We start from the raw sequence: 26,857 nt of genomic DNA, 5'->3' as shown, positions 1-26,857 counted from the left end.
CATCATCCATGTTGGTCTGCCCTCTAATCCTGACCTGTGAGGGCTCAGCTGGCTGATCATCCATCCCAAGGCAGAGCTCCATGTGTTCCCACTGATCTCACTGAAGGGGTGACTCGCCCACCTCGCCTTCTTGGCCTGTGCTTCCCAAAGAGCCTGTGTCCATCCTTTGCAGCATTTCAGCGTGTGTGCTACCTCACTGTGTCTCTGTGATCCCAGTGAGATCACAGCCCTGCAACTGCATGTAGATCTCCAATTCCTTCTGCTCCCGCAGTTTGCCTGTGCTGTGTGTGTTAGTGTACAAGCACTTCAGAGAGGCTCCTGCCCATACTGACTTCCCAGAAGGGGTATGAGAGCTTTCCCTATAATGCTGCTGTCCTGTAGGTACTTCAGAGTTTATGTGCATATGCTTGGGGTGACCCCACTTCAGGCGTGTTTTGTAGAATCCTAGCTTCATGAACTTGAATTTAATGTATCTTTGCCCTCTTGCTCTCTTTCTGTTTTCTGCCCTGTTCCTTTCTCCTCTTCCTTAGCTAGAAAGATATGAATAACCATCAAAAGGCTGTGAGGCAGGGGAAAAACGCTGTCTCTTGTGGTAGGCCCCTCCTTTAAAGTTTCTTCTATCTCTGCATTTAGACTTGAAATCACAATTTTTTCCCAAAGCATTTTCCTATTTTAATAGCAACCATATCTAGTCATCCCCACTGTAAGTATTCAAAACCTCATTAAGTCCTAAATAAAGTAAGTTTTTGCATGCTGGTATTTGAAGAGTGAGGTACCACCTGTTAGAAGTTATTTGTATTTCATCCTTGTGTCCTTTCAGAGGTTTAATGCTTGACCAACAGACACATGTTAGGAATAAAAGAATTTCTACTGGGCTTGACTTTTAAGGCTGCGTGTGCTGCAGCACTGATTGAACTTACCTTCTTGTTTGTATGCCATAAAGGTGCTAGGGAGCCAAGACAAAAAGAACATATTTCTGGAAAGGGACCAGGAACTTCTTAGGACACAGTTCTGGCAGGAAAGATAAGCTTGGAAAAAATGAGCATGAGAACATTGCTCTGTTACTTGCTCTCTTTTTTTTTTTTTTTTTTCAGTGAAACTTTTTTTTTATGTTCTCACGTGTGACATTAACATGTTATCAGATTTCTGTGAACTGGAAATATTCAGTGATGTTTTCAGCATTAGTTAGTGGTTTTTAAAGGCAGGTGGCAATATTACATTGTTTTCTGAGTGATTTTGTGAAGGAGTGAGACTTGTTTTTATGTAATATATAACTTCTGTTTTAACGTCTGTTATAACTTCTGTTGTTCTATAATTACAGCATACAATGAGATTATATTTTGAAGAAGAATTATGAAGTAGTGGAAACTTGTTATCCGGTTAGAAGCAAACTTTCAAATGAGTTAGTATCTCCCCCGTTCTTCTTATTTGCAGGAGACAGCTGCAATCACTGGATGCATTATAGTGATGCCACTAAAACCAGGAGTGGATGGGCCAAAGAATTATTAAATGAATTCAAAAGCAATGTTGAATTGCTTAAGCAGGCTGTGAAGGACCAGGTCTTAGATTCTCCTCCCAAATCACCACCTGCTGTATGTCCTCAGAACCTACAAACAGGTACTTTGTTTGCATCACTAATGCTCTAATTCCATGAAATGTTAAAACTATTCTAAAAAAGACTGTTCTTTTCAATGATTTCATCACTATTCTTTCCTACAGGCAAGGAACAGATACCGAAAGGAACATCTAGGGCTTCCTCTGTATCTTCCCAACAACCAAAGGGCAAACTGATGTCTAGTCCTATTGTGGTTAGACTTGCAGATTTCAATATATATCAGGTACATTTCTTCAAGTTAGTAAAACTGGGGCTTCTTTGCCCTTGACTGTTACATAACTATGGTTTTTAAGGGACAATTCCGAAGCCCATTGAAATTAGTAGAAGTCTTTCCATTCATTATTGGATTAGACCTTTATGGGCCTGCTTCTGCTTTGTTAAAATTGGTGGATATTTTCTTAATGACTTTGTATTAGATGATACCCTATCATAACTATGTTTTTGATCCAAGTTCTACTGTACCCCAAATCCTGACATTTGGATTTTCATCTTTTCATTGTAGTGTGTTAGGTACCCAATATTTTAATATGTGGTTTTGTATTTCATGCTTTTCTTATTATCTTTTTCAAAGTACATGGATTTGGGGGTTTTTTTACATGTTAAATTAAGAGGTTTTTAAAATTTTTCTCCAGCCCCTCCCTCCCTCAGTGATATTTTGAGTAGACACCTTAATCATTCTCCCCCCCCCCATTTGTTTGAGTAGTTTTAGTTACTGGTTGTGGTCCAGATTCACTCTTCGGTGCAGATAGGAGGCAACTGGGATAGAGGAGGAGTATATCTCTAAGGCAGAATGGTAGTGATATAGGAGGATCTACTACTAAATTTTAGGTCCTAACAAAAATGCTTAGTGTGTGCCCTTAGTCATTGTGACTTCTACTTGCTCTTGTTCCAGTTTTCAGTGCTTTTTTGCTATATTGCTTCTGGTAGAGTGGGAGGTTGCAGCTTGCTGCCAGAAGCCTTCATCTGGGTTTGAAGTGGTTTTGTAATATCATTTTGTACTGTCAGTGTTTTCATTTGCCTTCTACTCTTCAGATGCTTGTCTCCTCCTCCTCCCTACACAAATACATTTTCAATTTTTTTAATTGTCATCATTTCTATACAATCTACAAAAAGCTCTTTTTCCAAATAGATCTGTTATTATTTGAATTTTTGTCTGTGTTAATACAGAGATGTTTGCAGCTTGAAAACAGCTATGTAGAGTGAAGCAGGCTTATAAAGGTTATATATTCATTATTTCCAGTGAAACTAACACAAGTAGACATCATCATATATTCAATATTAATATGTTGGCTGATTTCAAACTAGTAGTCTGACCTACTAAGTGTTGGATGAAAGAACTTTGTTTTGACAATGTACTTTTTAAACTAGGGCACATTCCAAGAAATTTAAGGTCAAATATATATCAAAAGGTCATCTCTTCTTGTTTCATAATTTACATTGTAAGCAATGAGAAATGGAGGATTACTGTTCTAGAGTGTCTTGATTCTCCTGTGAAGTAGACCTTCGGGCATAGCCAAGCATACATACCTCTGCCAGGTGCATGCTGAACACCTTGCTTAGCAGTGCACAGTCGAGAGTTGGCCCATGTACTGGAATCTGTCCTTACGACAGTACAAGGACTTCCTAACAGTTGTGTAATAAACTTATCTAGCTTATCTATCCCTTATCATCAAGATATGGAATCCTTTTGGACAGACGGTATGCAAATATACCACGTCCTAGCTTAATTGCTTATACAGTACCTGTAGTGTTTGCAATAAGGATACCAGATCACTCTAGGCTTCTACTGAATGCCTTTGAAAGTGACCTGCTGCCTCCTGCCTGGCATGAAGGAAGGGGATCTGGTATTGTTAATACTATTTAGTTTTCTCGTGAAACTGTTCTATGTGGATTGCTTCTACTACAAGGCAACTAAGTTTCTCATTGTTAGCACTTTGTGTAGTTGGGGATCTACATCTGAGAGCAGTGGAATGTTACCCTACTAGGAGCAGTGCCTTGCAACTACAAATGCTTAATGATTCATAAAAATGTAGTGTATTAATGAAATGAATCTTTTATCTTTTACAGGTTTCAACAGCAGACCAATGTCGTTCTTCCCCTAAAGCTCTGATCTCTTGCAATAAAAAGTCACTTTATCTTCCACCAGAAATGCCAGCTATTCATATTGAATTCACTGAATATTACTACCCAGATGGAAAGGACTTTCCTAGTAAGACTTTTTTTTGGTACCAAACCATAAATTTTGTGTGTTACTTTCACATTTATGAAGCTTAATACTGATTCTAGGTTGACAGTTGGAAGTAGGTAATGGCTTTCTAAAATGGACAGAACACAACACTGCTCCATTTCCACAGTGCTTGCTTCTGGCAAACTTCTATAAATACTGTTTTTTATAAATATGGTTTTTAAGTTTGAAAACACTCACAGCATTTTTACTGACATAAATTATTCGTTCTCCAACATACATGTATTGTTTCTGCAGTTCCACTGTCTGGCTACATAAAAGAACTCAAAACTATTGCAGTAGTATGTAAGATGCAACAAAGATCTGCTGGAGTTATTTTTATTAATGTGTTATGGGGCTGGCCCTGTTTTATATACAGAAATGTCTGTGGATTTCTTGGGGATAGGACTTGAGGACAGCAAATCTCATTGGTCCTGCCCTCCCTCTGTAATGAGGACAGTCTCCCCCTCTCCTCAGACTTCGTTCTATTCTAATATTAGCTTTTACATTCAAAAATTCAGTTACTTGCTTGAAGTGAGAGAAAGAAGCATCACTTTAGGTATCCCCTAACAATTTATTCTTCCTTGGGACTAAAGGAGTGGGTTTCCATTCTTTCTCTGATGTAAAATACCAGTGAAAATGTAAGTCTGTACTCATTAAAAAAAAAAAAAAAAAAAAAAACAAACAACCCCTAAAAATTCTACTTACTCTCATGATTTTGTTTTGTTTTCTCTTTTAGTTCCATGTCCAAATTTGTATGGCCAGCTGAATGCTTTACAGTTCACCCTGGATGAGAGAAGTATTCTTTGGCTAAATCAGTTTGTGCTGGATTTGAAACAGAGTCTTATTCAGTTCATGGCCATGTACAAGTTAAATGACAATTCAAAATCAGATGAACATGTTGATGTTAGAGTTGATGGACTAATGTTAAAGGTACGCTGTCATTGAGGAGGGGTTTTGTGGTTCCTTGGAGGAAAATACTTTTACTCTGAATAGCTGTGAGCAAAGCAGCTTAAGGAATAAATGGACAAATAAATGAACAAACAGCCCACACAATAAGCAACGCTGCTCTGGAAAGCTATGCAGAATATGATGGTTTGAAGACAGACATCTGTCTACCATGCTACTTTGTCTATGTCCTAGGGGTATTTTGGTGTTGTATTGAAGACCTGAATGGGAGTATTAACAAATTATTTCACTGTGTTCAATGAAGCTGACATAGCAGAAGAAAAAAAATTGAGCACTAAAGTAAAAATGACTAGCAAAAAATTCCTATTTGCACTCCGTATTAATGCAAGGGCCCTCCCTTGTTACTCTGGTTGTAGTATATCAAAACTTTCGTCTTGTTAGTGAATGCCTGGAGTAAAGAAAGCAGTTCAACCGAAGGTTTATTTCCTTCTCCAAAACCCATTCTCACCGTTTTCTGTTTCACGCTGGCCCTTGGCTGTAGTTCAGGTATAGAAGTTCTCTATATGTTTATTCCAGAGGAGTGATGCTTGTTAATGCAGCTGAACATCAGATTTTTGCTTCCCTTTTCTCCTCCTTTGGAGGAGAAGGATTATTGAGCAGACAATTTCTGCCCCCTCCGATTTGCATTGGGCATTGGTTTCCAAGGTTCAGAGGTGAACAAAACAAGGAATCTTTTCGATGGTGCCCACAGGAGAGGTTTCAAGGATTCTAAAAAGGTAACATGTGCAGACATGGTTATCTTCCTAAGGTTCTTGGTGCATATTTACTGATACTTTAAAAGGACATGGTTTGTACTGAATGAAAACAATTATTGAGAGCTAACAACCAGGCAACTATAAATACAGACTGATCTAATAGTGAGTTACTACATGTGAATAGCTCACTAAACTAAGAGAAGATAAAAGTATTCTCAAATCCCTCAGACCTTGATTCATATTAATTATTTCATCCCTGTATTAACTGCATTATTTTTATTCTAGAAAATTATGACTCTTTTATTATTGGTGTGCTTGATATTTACATATCATATAGTTAATTATGACATAGTTACATATTTGATTATTTCGTTCTGAGTCCTTTTATTTACATGAAGAAACTTCATCACTCCCATCTTTTAAGTGTCTTTAGGATGACTTTTTTTTACTCTGATCTCTCTAGAGATTCAGCATGGAGATGTTGTGACAGAAGGTAGTGTCACTGATACTAGCAAAACTAGTGTGGCCAAGGTCCGTGTCAACAACATCCATTACAGGATTTGGCATAAAAATATATATTTCCTTTAAAACTTCACTAAAGATATGCAAGTTAAATTAAATCCAGTATGCTGAACTATTTTGTTGGGTTTTAGGAGTTGGAGTATTTTTTTATTATGAAAAAAAATTATTATGATTATCAGATAATGATCACAAAATACCTGTTCTGTGTTCTGCAACGTTAAGAATATTAACTGTGTTAGCATGTTTCATTGTTTCTTTGTATCTTAACATAGAAATAAAATACTGTAGTACTCTATAGTGAAAAACCCTATTTGACAAATCACATTGAAAACCGGAGAATTATAATTTGGAGTTCAAAGTTGTAAATACTTGGAACACTAGAAGAAACTTTCTGCCAAGCTGTTTCTGAGTTGAAGAAATGAGACACTTCAGCCTAATATAGCTGACCTAAATCTAAATCCTTCACATAAGAAAAGGCTGAGACCTTTACATTTTTGTACAAACGCTGAGTTTTAGATGCCACAGCATTATTCTTAAAAATGAAAGGAAACATAAGTGATAATCTGTAAGCCTGACTTATCCCTGTTCTGTGTTAGTGTACTTGAGTTCTCATAAAACTATGATTATGTTCCTTTATTTTAGCTGTCATGGCTATTATTTTGTTTCTTTAATTGTATACCTTCTTAATCTACACATTTCTAACTAGACAAAATATATTTCTTTCTTGCAGTTCATCATCCCATCTGAAAACAAACCTGAAATTCATAAAGATCAACCTCGTGCACTTTCCATTCAAAGTTCAGAGATGATTGCTACAAATACAAGATACTCACCAAACTGCAGACACTCTGATCTAGAAGCTTTGTTTCAGAACTTCAAAGACTGTGAATTTTTCAGTCGAACTTTCACCACTTTTCCTAAGTCCCGGAAGAATTTTAATCTTTTGCATCCAATCTTCCAGAGACATGCTCATGAACAAGATACTAAAATGCATGATGTTTATAAAGGTTATATCATCCCAAAATTGAATAAATATGCATTAAAGACATCTGCAGCTACTGATGTTTGGGCCTTGCATTTTTCCCAGTTTTGGATAGATTATGAAGGAACGAAAAGTGGGAAAGGCCGACCGATAAGCTTTGTGGACTCATTCCCACTTTCACTTTGGATTTGCCAGCCAGTAAGATTTGCAAAGTCACAAAAAGAGCTTTTATCGCATAATCAGACAGCTTTGAACATTCCAAAAAGTGAATCTAGTGATCTTGCTAATAGACTGCAACGTAAAAAACTTCTAAAGGAATATTACAGCAGTGAGACAGAGCCCTTGACCAATGGCATTCAAATGTCAGACACTTCAGGAGCGTTTTCTGAAAGCTCTTCCTCTGATGCAGATGTACATGTTCTTGTCCATGTTCAGAAACACGTGAGCGTGCAGATCAATCATTACCAGTATCTTTTTTTGCTGTTTCTCCACGAATCTCTTGTATTGCTCCTAGAAAATTTAAGGAATGATGTAGAAGCAGTGACAGGAAAACCTGCAAAGCAAACTGATGTCTGCATTGGGATCCTACTGAAAAGTGCAGAACTAGCCTTACTACTCCATCCAGTGACTCAGGGAAACCCTTGTAAGTCTCCAGTTGTGGAAGAAGGAAGTCCCATGGCATCAGAACTCTCCCCTTTGGGAAATGGGGAACCTCTTACTTCAGAGAGTAAATTAGTTGGCAATAAGATAGTGCAAGCTGGTATTACTAATTTTGATTATGTAAATGACTGCAAGCCTCTGAATGCTGAACTTAATAAAGGAATTTTAATAGATCCTCTTTTGTTTAAATCGGACAGTAATACGGATTTTCAGAAAGGAATGTCATTTTCAGATGATGCATCAGATAAAGGTTTGGGAGATACGAGTGAAGGAGGAAGCAGTGGACTTTTTAGTAGAAGTGATTCAGAGGAGGTCTGTGGACCTCTAAGTGAGAAAAGTAGCTTGCATCCTAGAGATTCAATGTCCATTTTAAATAAGAGAGAAGATTCTACAGAATTTTTCATTGATAAAGAGGATGACAAAAACATATTCTCAAATAAGTTAAATGAACAGGAAGGCACAACTGAAGGCTGTCTTAACCAAGTCACTGACTTGGAAACAGAAACTGCCTTAGAACCTGAAGAGCTTGAAATCAACAAAGAGAAGGTGACTTCAGTTAGAATGTTTGCATCCCAGTCTTCATCAAGGTACAGAAGATTCAATCAATTTTCCTTCTATCTGAAAATATTTATCAATCTTGGCCACATACTTTTAGTAATGGTCAATGGAAGTGAACATCTAGTAGATGAAAATTTTAAAAGTATGTAAAGATATAAGATTTGCAGTATCCAGCATTCAATCAAAGCTAAAGTGAGCTGTTAATTGATTTAAACTATTTACTTTCAGTTTAAATGTTAATACATATTGAGAGAAATATTAACACAAATAGCTACAGGAATGCATGTTGTTTCTATGCTTATATCTTTTTCTTGCCAAAGGATAATTGAATAATCAGATTTTTTCTTTTGTATCTTGCCTGGTTTAGAGGAATTTTTTAAAGTAACTTCTATCTAATTCCTTTAATTTGAAATAATAATTTCCTGATATCTTTATATTTAAAAAGTGCAAAGCCTAAGGAACGCTGCCCGTCCAACCTCCCTGCATTCTCTGTTTCTTACAAGAATATGAAGAGAAGTCCATCACAAGTCTCGCTGGATACCATTTCTATTGATAGTATGATGCTAGAGGATCATTTGATAGAGAGTGATGGAAGTGACAGCCAAAGCTTTCTGGAGAAAGGTAAGTAGGTTTAACAAAATATTTTTAAGCAATATATAAAAATGTTGTTTGTTACCAAAATAATACTCAAAAGGATTGTAGCACAGCAAATCCTGGATACTTTACAGCACTATTTCTGTTTGCTTCTCCAGTCAGTAATGTCATATGTATTCACAGCATATCATGTGCTTTCAGGGAAAGCAATAAGGTACGCTACTTATGTAGTGCTACTTAATTAAACACTAAGTAATTTTCCTCTTGAGGAGAGTAAAAGCATTGCAGTACTATGTTGCAACTCTGAATTAAGCAGAACTGTTCCCTGCTTTGCTTGAAAGCTGTTGCTTTGGCTGTAAGTGTTTACAGGTTTGTACCCTGAATCAGTGTTATGCTCGAAGTGGTAAAGAAGCTTTAATTTTACAAGTAGATGAAAAAGAAATGGATTTTTGTTAATACTCACCATGCTCGTTACCAGGCAGATAGATTTGGTAGTCTCCTTGCAGCTCGTTCCTTACAGAGCAGTACCTAGCTATTGACTGTCTAACAGCAGGTATTTGTCCAATTTTTGCTCATCTGTGCATGAGCATTTACTCCAGATCTGAGGGAGAAATTCAGGCATATGGTAATTATGTCTATATAGTCTGTAGTATTGTGGGCTTATGCAATTGTAATGATCTAGTAGCTTTCTGGCAAAACTGATTAAATAATTTTCTAATGTCAGGAAATATGATAAGACTTTATTGGTACCTCTTTTCTGATAAATTCTACTTTGAATAAAGAATGACTATTTTTTTCTGTAGGATTTCTTTTCAGTCTAGAGCAATGAGAAGAATGCTTTACTTGCAAACTTGTTATATATTTGCATTGTAGTATTCCTGCATGTGCTTGTGTGGGAGCATGCCATAAAATATACTTTCCATTTTAAATAACCTTTATATGTGTTTTTAGCTTGTTAAACAATATTTAACTGCAGGTTAAGTCTGCATGCTTCCTAGTTGTCAAGGAAACATTACCATGATCACTCTAACGAAAATATATATAGCTTATTTCTCTAAACATAAAACCGCAAGCATTTGCGCTAAACGCACTGTGTAGTGTTTTAGATACATGGCTTGGAATCTTTAACCTTTTTTTCTGCTGGATCAGTTTTATATTTGATTTGAAAGACTAAAAAAGGCCCTTCACAATTTTTTAAACAATGCATGTAGAGTGCCATTTTGGTTCTATATCCTGTCTTACTTGCATAGCATCTAGAACTTTGAACTCTCTGTTAGAGGAATGGATTTGGCAGTTCAATCGTAAATATTTGTTTAATAAGTCATTCAACTCATCTTAAAAAATGAGTTAATGTATGCATACAGTAACAGACACTGACTTTATTCTTAATGCAGGAGTGATTCAGGTTATGCTATGCTAACTTTGCGTTTTTTCTGATGTATATATGGAAGGTATTACAGCCACAAACTATCAAAGCCCATCAGAAAATGCCCATGAAGGAGGCACAGTGATTGAAAATTGTGATGGGTCATCTCCAGATGCCATGAGCGCTGCTTCAGAGAATGCCCATGAGACTAGTGAAGAAATGGTAATATTGAATTCCATTAGAATACATGCTTCAGTAAATTAAACCTTAAAATAGAGCTGAAATTCATGCTTCTAGAGGTGATTTTTCAAGTAGTTTGGGGAACTTTTGTTAGTGTATTATGTAAGCCTATAAATCTAGTGCATTTGTATTAAGTACAAATGAAGATTATAATCCAAGTTACACTGAGCATTCTCTGTCCTTGTTATCTCCTCTATAGCCACTGTTGATAAATGACAGTAGCTGCTTAAAAATGTCAGAAAATATTTCTGCTTTAGTACCTAGCAATATTTTGTAATATCATCATGTTCTTTTATGCTCTGTTGAATATGATATTTAAAATGAGCTTTTTAACATCATCAAGTATATCTAAAAGAAAGCACCATAACTCTGACATCTCTTATATGGAGATGTTTCTTTAGCACTGGTAGCATTCTGTAGTATTTGCAAATAGGAGTGTAACAACAGCCCTGCTGGGTCAGATCAGAGATGCCTGTTGTCCAGGGTTATGTCAGTATTTAGAGAATGCCCAGCATTTAGAGAAGATTAGAAGAATAGTGCATATAGAGAGAGATTCCCTCCCTGAGACATTATGCAGGGTCCAACTTTTTCCATCTGCCTATTTACTTATACCTTGCTGATCCTTGCCCTAATTAGTGCTTCTTAAATTTTATTATTCTATCAGTTAAAGTCATGAACTGGAAACCTAAGAGTATATGGGCCCAAAGAAAGACAGTGAATTTACTGAAATCTGTTGTGTGCTTGCTGACGTATTTTCATTTTTAGTAATGTTAGTCATGTAATCCTACCTTTGCTTTAAACTATTTGTGGATCACCTTCATTTAAAAAAAAAAAAAAAAAAAAGAGAGAAAAAAAAAAGCAGCTCACTTCAATGATTGGTTCCTTTTAAATAAATTTTCAATCATCTGTGCATATAGGTAATATGGAGAAACCAGAATTCATTCAGATTGTTATGCAAATGCATGTTAGCATATGTTTTTCTACTTGTAGACTATAACTAAAAAGTCATTAGGAAAATGAGCCCAAAGTAGTAGTAATGATGGACATATACCTTCTGATACCAAAGCTGACTTTTGAAACTGGCTGCTACTTTTTTTTGAAAGATACAGCAATCCAATAAATAGAGAAAAAGGGCTGACTACTATGCAGATAGCCAAAGTTTAGTAGCCTATCCTGGTTCTTTAACCTGGTCTGATTCAGCACCGCAAATGCTTGGTTGTGCTTATGATATGCATGAAGTTGAATGCAGCCTTAGAAAATTTCAGGTGTCACGTAGGTCACATGCTTCTTTGTCAGAGTGGGGAAAGTCTGTCTCACTTTCATGGCTTTTTCTGTCCAATTCTGAATTGGTATTAGTGGGTTATAAATACAAATGTCTGTCTTTGGACAGACAATTGAGCAACCCATTGTCAAGCCAATGGGTACAAAAAGAAAAGAAGAAGAAATGAGAAAACTTAGTGTTTTTCTGTGAGCAAGGGTTGAGGATACAAAGATTCTTTTCCTTTTGTGGGAGAAAAGGTTTTGACAGAACTTAAAAAACAAACTCATATTGTTTTATCTTGATTTTGTTGACAGATGTCTGTTGTGGTTTTCCAAATATTTGGCGTTAATGGTGAAATTGACATCAGAGGTGAAGACACAGAAATATGCCTACAGGTCAACCAAGTGATACCAAATCAGTTGGGAAATATCAGTGTTCGACACTATCTTTGCAACAGAACTGTTGGTAAGAACTAACAATTAGATCTCAGTGTTGTGAAATTGGAGTTGGAAACATTTGTTCTAAGTAAATAAGAACACTGTATTAGCTGTAAAGCACAAAACCAGTTTTATGTTAGTACAATAGCATCCTTTTCATGCTGGTTTAGAATATCTACGCTGATTTCTCCTAATTGCTGTACATTAAAAGGGAAAGAAATATGGAACTATTTCTGATAGTGTGAGTAAAAAAATGTGTTGCATTGAATTCTGGTCATTAGTTTTCTTTTTTCAAATCAAATAAGTTGCATTACGTTATGTTGTTATTTTATGAAGATGGAACTCCCTTACTGCTCTAACAATACTTTGCTTAAATGTACCTTGGTTTGGTTTGAAGGGATCTTTCTTTTCTTCAAGATCTATTTCTCTAGATTAAATTAACACCCACAGTTTAAACAGATTTATAATCTGTGGTTTAAGAAAAGGTAAAAATTGACTCAGGAAATTGTGTCAGGAAAGGTGAGCTCCAAGGACAGCCCTTTTTTTTTTTTTTTTTTTTTTTTTTTTATTTTTTTTTTTTTTTTTTTTTTTTTTTTAAAGCTTGATAGTAATACAGGGTGTATTTTCATGCCAGATATTTGCGTAACTAGATCAACCAGTGTATTGTCAGAGCTGTTCTGGGGCCTGAGTACATATACATTCTCTGCCAGAAAACCTAGTTCACATACTGTGAGGTTTTTTTCTTGGCATGATGTATTGGCGTGCCACTTCACGTCACAGTTTGCTTTGCTCCCCTCTGCCAGCCTTCCACACAGATTGCTGGATGCCAGCTCTGTTGCGCTGTAGGGGTTTTGGGGCAGATCCCTGATGCACCTGCTTCCTGCTTCTGGTTCATCTGCTTTCCCAGGAAAAAGCTATAGCAGCTGTTGGCTCCCATTTATTTCCAGCCTTCCAGCAGCATGGATTTTCTTCAGGAAGTTGTGCTTGGTGGTACAGCCTCTGATTCCCTAGCTAAAGAATCCATTTGCTGATAAGCTGAGTGGTTGCCAGCAGCTGCTGCCTGAGCAGCTGTTGCATGGTGCTGCAGTTGCATTCAGGCATCTGAAGGCAAGAGGGAGGTCCAGCAGGGAAGACTCATGGCTGACCTTCAGTTCATACAGCAGGCAAACTGATTTCTGGTTATCTGTCATATCCTCTGTAAAAACAAGAGGGAGTAAGTAGTAAGAACATGCCACCTTCCTGCTCTCATGTGGATCTAAAACTAGAACCTGCTTCCTCTGGTTCAGCTGATTATGAGAGGCTTGTGCATTGGCTGATTATTTTATGGACAAAAGGTTATAAAGTGATTGGAATCTCGAAATGCTTCCACTTCATATCTCTTCCTTTCTCTTTCTGGTGGCTATCTGGATGGGTGAATTTTGGCGGGCCAGCAACACTTTTTTTTTTTTTTTTTTTTTTTTTTTTCCCCACATTGCTGGTCACTCCCATTCTGTAATGTGCATCTTCTCTCCACTGATCTTTTTTTCTCTTCACTGCAGGGCTGTGCTTTCTGTACTGAGTCAGGAATCTTCTGCAGCCACTGCTGCTCTCCATCTCCCACATTTATTCTAATAGAAGAACTAAGGGAAGAAAGCAGGTTTAAAAAACAAAACAAAAAAAAAAGAATTCCAGAGGATCAAGGTTGGAAAGAAGCGTGAGAATTAGATCTAAAGGAACAATTGAAATGAGTTAATGGTAACAAAATACAACTACAAGAACAAGTGAGCAAAAGCGTAAGAAAATATCCCAATAAAAGCAACCCCCCCGCCCAAGACCTTTAATAAAACTTTCTCTAGTGCTGAATTAACAATTGTAACCAGTAAACTGAGGAACCATGCAAAGCAATGAATAATCAAGTCATAATTACAGTCTACAAAGGTGTTCTGGGTAAAAATAACTATTTAAAACCTACTATACTGTTAATGGAGTAGGTGTAGAAAGGGAAGAGTGTGCCTATTAGCTGGAATAAGTTTGAGGGCAATGTGGCAGCTGTGCACTTCCCTGCAGGGCTGGCTGCAGGACCATGCCTTTATCAGATCTTGTCTGGCAGCAATAACAAAAGAAGGGGGGATAGAGCATGGCAGAGGTACTCTGGGAAGAGCAGTGCTTTTACTGAGACCTTGTCGTGCTTGGAGGAGAAGGGAGCAGCAGTTCATAGCAGCTTCTGAATTGTTTAATGCAATTTTTACTCCATCCTCTGACTGTCCCCCTTCCAGATATCTGCCAGATAAACAAGATTGACTTCACGGCTGAGACTGAATGTGTGGTCTGTTCTTCTGCCACTTTTCTACATTTTAGTGGATTCTTCTGGCAATGACGCAGGCGCTCTTTTCTGGTCTGGAAGTACTTAGGGCACATATTGCTTACTTCTTTCTCTGTATTTGTGGGAAGAATATAGATCCTTGAGGGAAACAAAGTTTCCCAAACCAATTGCAGAGACTCATTGGACAGAGTGGTCATTGTTCTCCCATCTGGAGAGTTGCCCTTCTTCTCAAGGACTGTTGGTAACTTAGCTAATCTCTTCTGTCTGGACTAGAGCCACAAAAGGTACCTCATACTTGCACTGTGCTTTTTTTTGGGGGGGGGTGGGGGTGGAAATGTGAGATCTAGCACTTCTTAAACTTTGGAAGGATTGAAGGATGGAGTCATGGCTGTTGTGGAAACTTCTATTCACAGAGCTAGCAAAGGGAGAGGTTCTGGTTCACAGCAGAGGCTGAAGGTTCTCATGTTCATTTGGTCTTTGTCAACCTAGATCGATTGATATGTTCATCTACCGTGACTCTAGTGCCAATAGATATGTGCGTATGCCCTAACTCTACTGCTGTGCTAGGTCATCCATGAGAACTGGGCACCATACAGAAAGGGGAACCCAACTAATCTACAGATAGGAAAGCAAATTAATTACTCTGCCAGGCTGCTGTAGCTCCAGGCAGTCTGTTGCATGCTGTGCTGAAACTAGAAATTACAATTTTCAGACCTGTACAACATTCAGGCTGTGACAGTATTACTTGAATAAAGTTACTGCCTCTTGCTATATGTCTGTCTGACTGCACTTGGTCTGCAACAGTTGACTAGTCTGCATGTTTTCTGGGATGAATATAGAAAGTTAGTTATCCTTCTTCTCACCCCTCCTCTTACCCCACCTTTTTTTTTTTTTTTTTATAGACAAGTACAAAACAGACACTGATACAGTTCCTCCTGAATGCTCAAAACCTTCTTCCCAGTACTTTCCTGGAGCCGTTTTCCTGGAGACAGCATCTTTCATTGTAGTTGGTATCCATGAGCATTGCATGCATCTGTTTGGCTCCCTCTCAGAGGAAGCACATTGTCCAGGAACATAGTAGGTGTTTAACTTTTCTAGGCACTGTAGCAGCATCCCCACTAGGGATGTGGTCCACTTCTCCAGTTGTTAGAAACCTGGACCAAAGCCAGTTTTGCCCCAATGTCCTTTGTCGTCTTGTAGGTTCTCATTAGGTCCTTTATAAGCTGCTGCTGCTGAAGGTTGCAGAGGCATCTCAGAGCGATCTGGTCTGTAGTTTTGAAAAATAATACATCACGTATTGCTTAAGAGGAACTGAAAGGTAACATTCCCCTGCTACTACTTCCCAAGAGCAAACAGGAATTCCTCCTAGGTCCAGTGGAGAACTTGTTGTGACTGGTAACCAGTCATCACTGGGGCTTGGCTCTGGGTCTGCCTCTGGCCAGTGACTCGGCTAAGTGCATCTGCAAATTTGCAACCACAGAAAATCTTTACCTATCCTTAAAGAAAGCTTATGCTCTATGATCCTACCTTGAAAAGGCTTTGAGGATCTACAGATACTGATCATGGGGACAAGAACTGGGGAGAATGCAAAAGGGATTGTTGCAAAGACCTGTGGGAGGCTGCTGTAACTTCAGCGTGGACATGTTGCCTCATCTGCATAACTTTTATTCACTGAAAGCTAACCTCCTAACTTGTTGAATGAGTCTGACCCAGCATAGTGTCAGTGTGACTTAGTGAATTGTCATCTGGTTTATACAGTTTTGATCTGTGCTTCATCTGGTTTAGCATATCAAGAACCCGAATCCTTAAATGCTAGTGCTGTGAACAGTTGTTATAGCATTGCAGTAGCAATTAATATACTAATGATACCTTTTAAAAATACGTTCACATGCTGCAAGTATCTTCTTTTTAACAGGATACCTGAGTATAACTATAGAGACTTGATATATCAAAAAGCTCATGTTTTGCAAATGTAATGTGATCAGCCGTGACGCCTTGGAATTTTAACCAAGTGCCTTGTAAACCAGCTGTGTAATTCAGAAGGAACACTTAACTCTGTGAAGTATGGTTTTCCTTTATATGAAGGCATCCAGGATAAGCTTTACTCAAGAGAAGCAATGTAACTTGCAGCCCACCAGCATACTGTGTTTTTCTTTTGCAGTACAAGTCAGATTATTCAGAGTAGGTTCTGTCTGAAATGGAGAGGTAAAGTACACTGTATTTGTGAGAGTACGCATTATTACTTAGCATTAGATAGTACACAGCAAAGAAGCCACCACAGAGGAAACCTGCACTTCATAGGATCACAGGATAATTGAGGGTAGAGGAGTGGAGGCGATGTCAAGATGTCTGTAGTCCAATCCTGTTCTCAAAGCAGGGTCAGCTCTCAGATCAGGCCAGGTTGCTCAGGGCTTTATCCCATCAGCTCTTGGAAGGAACCTCCAAGGGCAGAGACTGCACAACCTCTCTAGGAAGCCTGCACCACTGCTTTATTTTCCTCATTCCTTACATTCAGTTTGAACCTCTCTCGTTGCAATTTGAGCCATTGTCTCTCCACCTTCTGACGAGCACCACTGTGAAGAGCCTGACTCTCTCTTTGTCTTTGTAACCTTTGGAAGGCTGCTAGCAGATTTCCCGTGTGCCTTCTCTTCAGCTTTCTGGTAATTGCTCGTACATGCACAAGCAGAAATCAAGAAGAGGAGATTACAATAAACTGCGTGTCAGTAGTATGGGAAGAGAAGAAAGAATAGTATTAAAGAAACAAAAATAGAAAAAGGAAGTCTTACTTCATCTTTAAATTTAACTTTATCCACTTCTTTTTTCCAATTTCTAAGCTTGTAAACATTGGATTTTCCTGAGGGAACCAGAGTTTAAACCAAGAAGCATTTTTTTGTTTGTTTTAATTCTTAAATTTGTTTAACAGTTAGATGCTCTACTAATATAAATTGGCATAATTCAGTTCATTTTACTTGAGTTACTTTGATTTCAGCTATCTTTGAAGTTTCAGTGTTTGCTTCTTAATATAATTACTAGGAATACGCTTTTTGTCATACAGATAATTTCTGTGGGTCAGCCATCATAGTGACCAAATGACTTGAGAATCCCATGCAATAATTATTTCTGGTGGTGAACCCTCTTTTTTGTACAACAAATGGATACTGGCCACCCCCCCCCCCCCCCCCAATCTGGTTACCTTAAATTTTTTCTTTTTTTTCCCTTTTTTCTCTTTTTCCCTCTCCCTACTGGTTAAAGATACTGAAACCAACAAGAAACTGCTAGGGGGTTTTTAAGGTTCAAATCTACTGCCACCCAAACAATGGAGGCACCCTGTGCTCATGTTTTCCATCTTACTGCATTGCCGTTCATGTTCCTGTGTGTTAGCAAGTAAGTTCCTGCGTCAGGAAATACTGCCTTTCCAACAGAACAACTGCTGTCCTGAGAGTGAACTGACTTAAATGTTCTTCTGAAATAAAAACTGAAGAAGTTAGTGGGAAAGTATGCAAAATAATTGTTTTTCCATCGACAAGACATTGAGGGAACAAATTCTTTGTGCTTGGTGATACTTCCATGTTGTTCTTTTCCAGTGAGATGCTAGTCCTTGTATGTACTGTGTATTTTTCTTTAGTACCTTGAAGTGATATACTTAGAAATTTGCTCTGAAGTTCTGTATTTGCAATGCTATAATTTGTGGATAATACTTCAAAAGTACTTTTGGAAAATCAGTTGGACAATAGAAGTAGAAGTAATTGCATCGTAATTGCTTTTTTGCACATTGCAAAGTTTTAATGCAAATTCGTTTTCCTTTTGCAACAGGTTCTGACTGTAAATCTGTGGCTGGACCAGTTAATTCATCGCCTGAGATTAGTTTGAGATGGGAAAGTGGGCCTAGTGCTGTCATACATTCTCTGCTGGCTGTAAAAAATGGTTTTCTTCAGTGTCATGTAGAGAACTTCAGTGCTGAATTTCTAACATCTTCCCTCACAAACATTCAGCATTTTCTAGAAGATGAAACTGTTGCGGAAGTGATGCCTATGAAGATAAAAGTTTCTAATGCAAGGATTAACCTAAAAGTAAGTTAACAATGAGCTATTTGGCTGCTCTAAAGAAATTGTGTTCTTGTTTCTTTGATGATGAACTACTAATCTGGATACAGTTAACTTCAAAGAACCTGCTATCATACTGTGGAAGGTCTTTAGATAACACTAAACCAATTTAAAAATCCATAGATTTGGTTGGCTCTGTGGTATGCCTACAAGGGAATTCTCTGCATGATGAAGCTATTTATATGAATTAATATTTTATATTTTTTTTCTCCTCTCCCAGTCTCTTTTGTAGAGTGAAAGTGTCTGGGAGTTTTGTAGGCAAGGTATGCCAAGTTCCTAGAGGCACAATGTGGGTTTTTCTGGTTCGGCTTTTTTGCTTAGCATAGTAATGGTTTTCTAATTACAAAACACAAATTTTAGAGGTTAATTCTCTTTCCTACTTAGAGCATAGTTCTTGCAATGAAAGTTCAGTACAAAAGAAGGAAAAAGGTTATGGGAATTCCAGTTCAAACCACTTGGATTCTGTTTCTTAGGACCCAGATTTCACATTCTGCCCTACCTTGGAAACAGATACTAAGTAATGCAAGCTTTTCACACCACTATAGCTTAAAATAGTAACATTAAGAGGACACTCCTGCTTAAGTCTCCTAGGGGATTTTCTTTCAGACATTTAAAGGAGATGGTGAGTTTTGTGCTGCACAAACATTGAATATAAAGATAAGGATGCTTTTTTTGGGGAGTGGGGAGGATGGGCAGGGACACAACAAAAAAACAAACATGAAGATAAGATAATTATAGCATTGCTTTGGAAATTAATAATCACCCATATAAACTTGGAACAAAGTGAGGACTGGAGCAGCAGCTCCGGTTCTGGATCTGGGGCTAAGGCCTTGATTCTGCTAAGATCATTCTTGGCTGGAAGGGCAACTGTTATCTCTACGGTGTCCTACTGGGGTGCATCACTAGTCCCTTGCTCCACGATGCAGCTTTTCCACCCCCTGAGGATCCTTAGGCACTCCTTTGGGGCCCTTTCTACTACAGGAGTAGCACAAGCACTTTCTGTAAGAGCTGTGGATCTGTTCCTTGGGTTTCAGTGTTTCACAAACATGAATGCCCAAATGCAAAGAGGAAAGTCTTAACATACAGTCATTTAAATTTAAAAACAGGATTGTGCTGGTTTATTGGCAAGATGGTGGACTTCAGCAAAATGTTCTTGAGGAAGCAGCTGTTTGAGGTGGGAAATACACGTTAATAAACCAGCGACAAGAGTCTGCTTGACAGTGAAAGCACTGAAGTGCTCACTCAGCAGCGCACACAAGTCGTAGTGAAGTTGCTCATGATGGTTGACAAACTGCAAATTTGACATACAGATGATTCATTTTTATAGAGTTGTTGGGTAATAAAGAGCAAAAGGATATGGTTCAAATTTATGCTGCATTGCCTATTCAATGCAGTATATTCTTTTGTTTTTTCTGCATGAGACTTGATGCAGTGTGTTTCATGGGGAGGAAGAATTTAAGAAAGGTTATTTTATTTTTTGCATTTTCTACTGCAATCTCATTGCTGTTTTGAGAAGCTTTGGCACTTATATCTCAACAGCTTTCTTGCTGTGTGCTTAATGCTGATGTGTATAGTTTCTGATGATACTGGCTGCGTTATTCTGCTTGACAGGGATAATGAACTATAAAGACTTCCTGGGGACACCCCAAAAGAAGTAATTTGTGAAGTTTCTCTTCTGTTGAGTACAGCAATATAACTGAACTGCAGCTGGTGTCATCCCAAACTCAATTCTAAAAAGGCAAAATCTGTTCAAGGATGATAGCTGTACTCATTCGATCTTTAAATAGTTCAAGGGAAAATCAGATACTATGTAGTACAGGCTTCTTATCTCTGACTCTGAGAGCTCCTGAGCTAAAGAATGTCTTGAGTTGGGATATAATCTTATTGAGATGTCTGTAAAAATACTTTGAAGTATTGAGTTCAGCAGACTTACTCCAGAGATAAATTTGGGCCTTTAATATGATCTCTGGGGAAAAAAAAAATGGAGCTAAAGTTTAGTGGAGATCCCATTAGAAAATGCTACTCTGAAATGTTCCCTTTTGAGTTTCATTAAATCCACCCATGTTTAATTGAACATCTTAATTGGCTACTTTGATTTCCTGGTAAACTCATTTTTCAATACTTGTATTTTTTAGGATGACAGTCCACGTGAAAATCTCAAGGCATCTGAGCTGGTACCCATAAAACTACACATTGACATACTCTGGATAGAAAGAAATGATGATGGCTCTTTTCTTATTAGAGGTTTGTATGTTCCTGCACCTCGGTATCTCGATATCAATACATTTAGAGCTGGAACTTTACTGTTGTCTTTCACAGATATGTCAAAAAATCATAAAGTAATCTAGGTTGGAAGAAGCCTCTAGAGCTCATCTGGTCCTACTCCTTGCTCAAAGCGGGGGCAGATTAGATCAAGTTGCTCAATGCCCTGTCCAGTCAAGTTTTGAGCATCAAAAAGCCGATACCACAACCTGCCCCAAATAATCTGTCCCGGTGTTTGATCACCCTTATGGTTCATTTTTTTAGTAATGTCTAATTGGAATTTCCTTTGTCGCAGCTTGTGTCTACTGCCTCCTGTCCTGCCACCTCAAGACAGAGGCGCTTGAGCACTTGCCAAGCACCTCAGGGAAGTTTGGTCCATCTTCTCTATACCTTTCCTATAGGTAGGCAAAGGCGGCATTAAGATCCCCACATAGCGTTCTTATCTTCAGATTTGACGAGTGCATCTCTCCAAGCCCCTCATTTGTATATCAGGTGCTCCTGGCCATGATTATCTTGGTGGTCCTCTGCTGTTGGTATTTTTCTCACACTAGGGAATCCAAAACTGGATCTAGTATTCCAGCTGTGGTCCCACTGGTGCTGAGTATAGGAGAAGAATAACTTCCCTCATCTTGCTAGCTATACCTTTGCTAGTACAGCCTGTATGTGCCTGGTCTTTGCTGTCAGAGCTCGCTGCTGACTCACGATAAATCTTCCCATTGACCGAGGCCTACAGGTCATTTCATGCAATGTTGCTTTCTGTCCAGTTGGTCCCCAGCGTGTAGTGGAGCAAGAGGTTATTCACTCCCACCTGCAGGACTTCACACTGGCTTCAGCTGAACTTCCTGAGGCTCCTGTCAGCCCATTTCTCCAGCCTGTCCAGGTTCCTCCGAAAAACAGCCTTGCCCCTCAGTGTCAGTCACCCTCCAGTTCGGTATTGTTCACCAAATTGCAGAGGGTGCACCCTGCATTTCATCCGGGTCCTGAATATATTAATCCAACAGTATGCAATGTATTGTATGCCTTGAGGAAGAGGAGGCTGCAGGGTGATCTTAATGGCCCTTTCACCTGCCTCATGGAAAGGTACGGCAAAGGTGGACCGGACTTCTCCGAGGTGTGCTGTGGCATGATTTGGTTTTATTTTAGTTTCTCCACCTTATCTAATACATTGTTTGAGTGTTTAAAGATGTTCAATGCATTTTGGTCATCTTTTTATACTAAACGTTGCAAGAAACAGTAATGTAGTGAGAAAATACGGAATTTTAAGGTTCCTTTTAGCTCTCATTTTTTTCCCCTTTTTGCTGAACTGCTTTGATCCCTGTTCTTGTCATGGACTGCTCAGGTACAGTGACTTCAAAAGCACAGGTCAAATGCTGCCTGCACTGCAGTGATTGATGTATCTGCAGTGCTACATTTTTGAGTCCTCACAGGTGTGTGTAGTGGGAGGAGGGGGTAATGAACAGAAAACTCTTGTTTAGAAGGAAATGTTTAAAAAAGAAAAAAAACAACCCAGAGTATTTTTTTAGACTACTAAGAACCATGACCCTCATTTTTTCTCTTGGTGTACAGCAGTATATTTTAATAGGTACTACATACAGTACACTTCAATTATAACTGCTAGAAGATTTCTTTAATGCCAAGTCATTTAAATTATTTTCTAATTTAAAAACTTGCTTGATCCTGCAGGTTTATCTCACTGTGTCTTCAAATGTAACTGCAGTCTTCAGATCTGATTTGGAGCTGGAGATAGTGTATTAATAGCAATATTAATAGTTCTCAAACTTGTAATTATTCAGAGTGTGTATTCAGTGGTGATGCTACTGTGATCATTTTCTTCAAGCTGGAAGCTACATATTGCTTCTTCTCATGCCTCCTTTCCTATCTCTCTTCCTCAAAAAGGATATATGACTTTTAATTATTTTTTTATTCTTATATTTGATTTTGGGAAGTAAATATAAATGTACTTAATATTACAAGTATATTTGTTTAGGTGGTTTTACTTTTGTGCTGATGAGAATTGAAGTTTATAAAACAAAAAAAGACAAAACCCCTACCTTCTACCCTATATATTTCTGTGATATAGACAATCAAAGAGTAAATGATGTGTCAAAGATGAAGAATTCAAGTAGTGCATTGCAGCAAGCAACTGGACCTGTTGGACATAAAACACAGGACCAAGCCACACAGACTACTTGTGAAATTCCCAGACCTCCTAAATCAAGCAGGGATTCAGCTGACTTCCTTAAAAATGAGGTATTAAGGATTCCTTTTGACTTCACCCCCACCCCCCACCCCCAAAAAAATGGTTACAATCGGTAATCATCATAATTGTTAGATTATCTGGGGGTGGGCTTGGGGGTTACTTCTGGTTAGAAATCTGTTTGAGATGGAAAATATGAATTATGCATATTACAGTATGGTTCAGCACTTAGGCATGCAAAATACATTTAATACTGCTTTCTAAATAGGGTAATAATACACTGCAGACTAATTCTTCTCCTTTACGTCAGAGGGAGTTTTATGAGGGAGCAAGTCCCTTCTTCTCCCCTTCTCCCTCCTCCCTGTACCACACAACTGCCAAAGACAAAGGACTAGACTGTTAAGTCAGACCCTTACTAATCTGTTAATCATACCTGGATTTTGAATTGATGATGACAGAACCCGCACATCGATTTGGCTCTTTTCTTCACTGGGTAAGAATCTGTTCCTAGAGCTCAGAACCTGGCGTCGTTTCTACTCCGCTCCAGAGTGGAAATGACATAGCTAAAACATTGGGTTTTGGGTGTCTTGCCTTTTGAGCTAACTGCATCAATTCTTTCTATGTTCCACACACACTGATGGGGAATTGGTCGCAATTGACTTGGCCCCAACAAACCCGCACCCAGCAACGAATGTGAGCGTATGGTATTTTAAAAGTTACTGTAATGGAAAGAGTGGTCAGTACGCAGGAATACTAATAACGCTCTTTTCTAACCCAATCGTTTCAGCTTATTGAAGAAAATGAATGTCTCAAACAGGAACTAGCCAAAGCCAAAATGGCTCTTGCTGAGGTGCAAATGGAGAAAGACGCTCTGCTTCATCGTATAAAGAAGATGAGTGTTGATCATCAGTAGGACGGCGTTCTGGTGGAAGGCGTCATCAACAGAACTTCAGGTGATGGTGGCATCTAAAATACTGTTTGTAAATTGCTGGAAGACGTGGTTATTTTTTTTGTCACAGACAAATTTTTCTCATTATGAACAAAATGTTTGTGAACTAGTTACTATTCCGAAATGATCATTAAACATTGTAACTTTTTTCAGCCCATTTTAAACTGAAATGACTTTGGAAAAATCAGTTTATACTGTACTTTTATTAATTTACTGAAGAAAAAAAAACACCCTATCATCTACTTTTAATATTATCAAAGGAGATGTTATTTTTAAAATGTTTTCTGAAAAGTGGATGGCTTAGCAATGAAAGAAGGTGCCTAGGTGCATAATGGAGTAAAACGTACCACGCCTCATTAACGAACTGTACTTCTGTTTGTTAAGGTTATGTTGTTTTATTATTACCAGAAGGTATCTATACAGGAGGTTATATTTGCACTATGATGATATGGGCTAGATCCTCGAGAATAGTATAGCTACTGAAAATTAGAATACCAGCCCTAAACTGGCCCTAAATTCAGTGTAATTTGCCCGGAGAGGATTGTAAGAACAATCCTCTGGTGCTATAGAGTTCCATATACCCTTTCCATATGCACTCCTAAAATACCGTAGTAAATGCTGGAGAATTTAAGTAAGAGGGCATACAACTGGGCTCTCCTTGTGCACGAAGGACCAGGGTATCTGTACAGCTGATGTAATTTACACATTCACACTTTTTTTTCCTCTCTCTGTGAAGAGGATATAGCCCTGCAGTAGGATCCAGCCCTTTGAGAAAGGTGAGCTTTGAGCCATTTTGCATGCGTGTCTGATTTCTGCACAACTCATCAGACATGCCCAAGGATTTGGTCCGATGTATTTAAATATGTAATGTTAATGCTTGTGAGGGAGGGGGGGAAATCCTACAGGGATTCATTAATTGTATATTGCTTTTTTTGATAAAAAAGCTGTAGAGAATCATTTAATTACCCAATGAAATTGTGAGATTACATGAAATGTAATTATACAGTTTAAATCATGGGTGATTTGTACAAATTGAACAATAATTTTCAGCTAAAAACTGGTACAGATGAATAAATTAAAAAAGCACAACATTGTAAAATAGAGAATATAAGTGTGTGCTTCTAAACAATTGAGGAAACAACATACAAAACCATACATGCCTGTAAGAGATTGGTTTTGCCAGAAGTAAAAATGACTGAATAATTTAACTAGTGACCTTGAATCTGACAACTGAAAATCTTTTAATTGCTACCACAATTGTTTCTGCTCCATGGGATATTTGAGGGAAGTTTTGTTTGTAGATATGCAGACAAATCTCAAAGTATTTAGTATCTTGTGGTTTGACTTTGCATATTCAGGCTGTCAAACTAGTTTTAATTAAAATGGTTTTCATTAAAACTTTTTGGAGGACACATAATTTACACTGCTGAAAATAGTTATTGAAAGTATGTAGATGTTAATCAAGAACTCTGTGGAAGAACTGGTTCAGGCACTATTTTAAAGCCTGCTTTATGACACCCTACTTGAAACTCCCTTTAACGCCCATGGAAATTTTTATCTTATTATTCTGAATAAGATGAAAAAATACACGCATAACTGTTTCTAATAGAGAAACTAAATATTTATATTTCAAAAGGTATTCAAGACAACACAGTATTAAATATGAGTAGTCCGATTTCAAACAAATACCATGTCAGATTCAGGGGAGGAGTTCTCAACTGGTTTAATTCTGATCGGTACTATTAAAGTCAGTAATTCTTACTCGGTGTTTCCCTGCCAAGAACTAGTTAGAATTATTCTGAAGAAAGGAATGTATAGAGTGCTTAGTAGCATGTTGCTGGAATAATACATTGAGAATTGTCTAATTTTTAAAAAGAAATAAACAGCAATATCAAATGCCTGTCCTTATTATTGCACAAGCTACTACCTGCTTCTTTTGACAAAACCCAAACCCAACCCAAAAAACCAGCCCAAACCAGCTCTTCTCAGTACAGATGTTGAAATTCAGGGTATCGTTTTCTTGCACTTCATTACAACCGAATACATTTCTACTTTGTGGCAGTTTTGCAGTAATGGGCATCATCTGCGGACAGTTCAGAAGAGATGGGTGTGCTTGGTTGTGGACTTGATGTTACCAAGAGTGATAGTACTGTGTCACTCTGAAATGAGTTTTGCTTTTGAAAAAATGCAGAGGGAGAGTTAGTTTATTAATGCTTGAAAGTGTAAAGTTAAACTAAGCCTTAATAGGTTATACTAAAAATAGCAATTAAAGGCCTCAGATTAAATGAAACAGCTTAATTCATTCTCCGGGCTCTGCTAGTTTTCATGACCACCTCAATTCCTAGATATAAAATATGTACTGTCGGTAGAGCCTCTTGAACGAATCACCACTTTTATTCTGCAAAGAATTAAATGGAACAGAGTTTGGAGAACTTCAATGTATACAGAAAACTGACTCCCGAAGTCTTGCAGGCAAACTGTTAAGTTTTATTTTACATTTGCTGTGGAAATTTAAACTGGTCTGCAGATTAGCTTAACACTCATTCAGCTTGTTTAGAAATACTGGTTTCATGTCTAATAAAGCTTTCAAGTTAGCTTGAGGCTGTGCCCTTTCTCAGGCTAGGTCATTGAATCGTTCTGGCATGCTCTGTTCCAGTTCTCACAGTAACTCCGACGTTGTTGGTAAGCACCAATTTTAAATCAAAATGACATGGCCTTACAGAATTACTTGTAAAAAGCCCATTGGAGAGGCAGCTCCGTAGAGGTGATGCCTGTTCTCCGATGTTCCTGCTCCGACTTCATGACAGTAGGTATTCCAGTCCCTGGATTAAACCCACCGTGGCTGTTGGCACGGGGGACCGCAGCACTACCTGGGAGGGAATGGCTTTCCCCCCCCCCCCCCCCCCCCCCCCTCCCTTTTT

The 26,857-nt window shown here is 38.2% G+C and overlaps 1 protein-coding gene across 1 annotated transcript in view; it reads left to right on the top strand.

The window, feature by feature from the left end:
- The window catches only part of UHRF1BP1L (UHRF1 binding protein 1-like), a 41,473-nt gene extending 17,294 nt beyond the window's left edge, over positions 1 to 24,179 (top strand). Inside the window, exons 10-21 of the mRNA XM_010561986.1 lie at positions 1,435 to 1,617; positions 1,720 to 1,838; positions 3,683 to 3,824; positions 4,579 to 4,772; positions 6,756 to 8,254; positions 8,671 to 8,846; positions 10,271 to 10,407; positions 12,001 to 12,151; positions 18,239 to 18,495; positions 20,664 to 20,772; positions 22,871 to 23,040; positions 23,775 to 24,179. Coding sequence (XP_010560288.1) covers positions 1,435 to 1,617; positions 1,720 to 1,838; positions 3,683 to 3,824; positions 4,579 to 4,772; positions 6,756 to 8,254; positions 8,671 to 8,846; positions 10,271 to 10,407; positions 12,001 to 12,151; positions 18,239 to 18,495; positions 20,664 to 20,772; positions 22,871 to 23,040; positions 23,775 to 23,900 — 3,263 coding nt within the window. The 3' untranslated portion in view covers positions 23,901 to 24,179. The remainder of the gene's footprint in view (positions 1 to 1,434; positions 1,618 to 1,719; positions 1,839 to 3,682; positions 3,825 to 4,578; positions 4,773 to 6,755; positions 8,255 to 8,670; positions 8,847 to 10,270; positions 10,408 to 12,000; positions 12,152 to 18,238; positions 18,496 to 20,663; positions 20,773 to 22,870; positions 23,041 to 23,774) is intronic.
- Positions 24,180 to 26,857: the final 2,678 nt, after the last annotated feature.

This window comes from Haliaeetus leucocephalus, unplaced genomic scaffold (genome assembly GCF_000737465.1).
Source record: "Haliaeetus leucocephalus isolate CR32 unplaced genomic scaffold, Haliaeetus_leucocephalus-4.0 Scaffold151, whole genome shotgun sequence".
NCBI classification, from domain to species: domain Eukaryota; kingdom Metazoa; phylum Chordata; class Aves; order Accipitriformes; family Accipitridae; genus Haliaeetus; species Haliaeetus leucocephalus.
The sequence above is the reverse complement of the archived record's forward strand: the minus strand, read 5'-3'. Positions and strand labels throughout refer to the sequence as shown.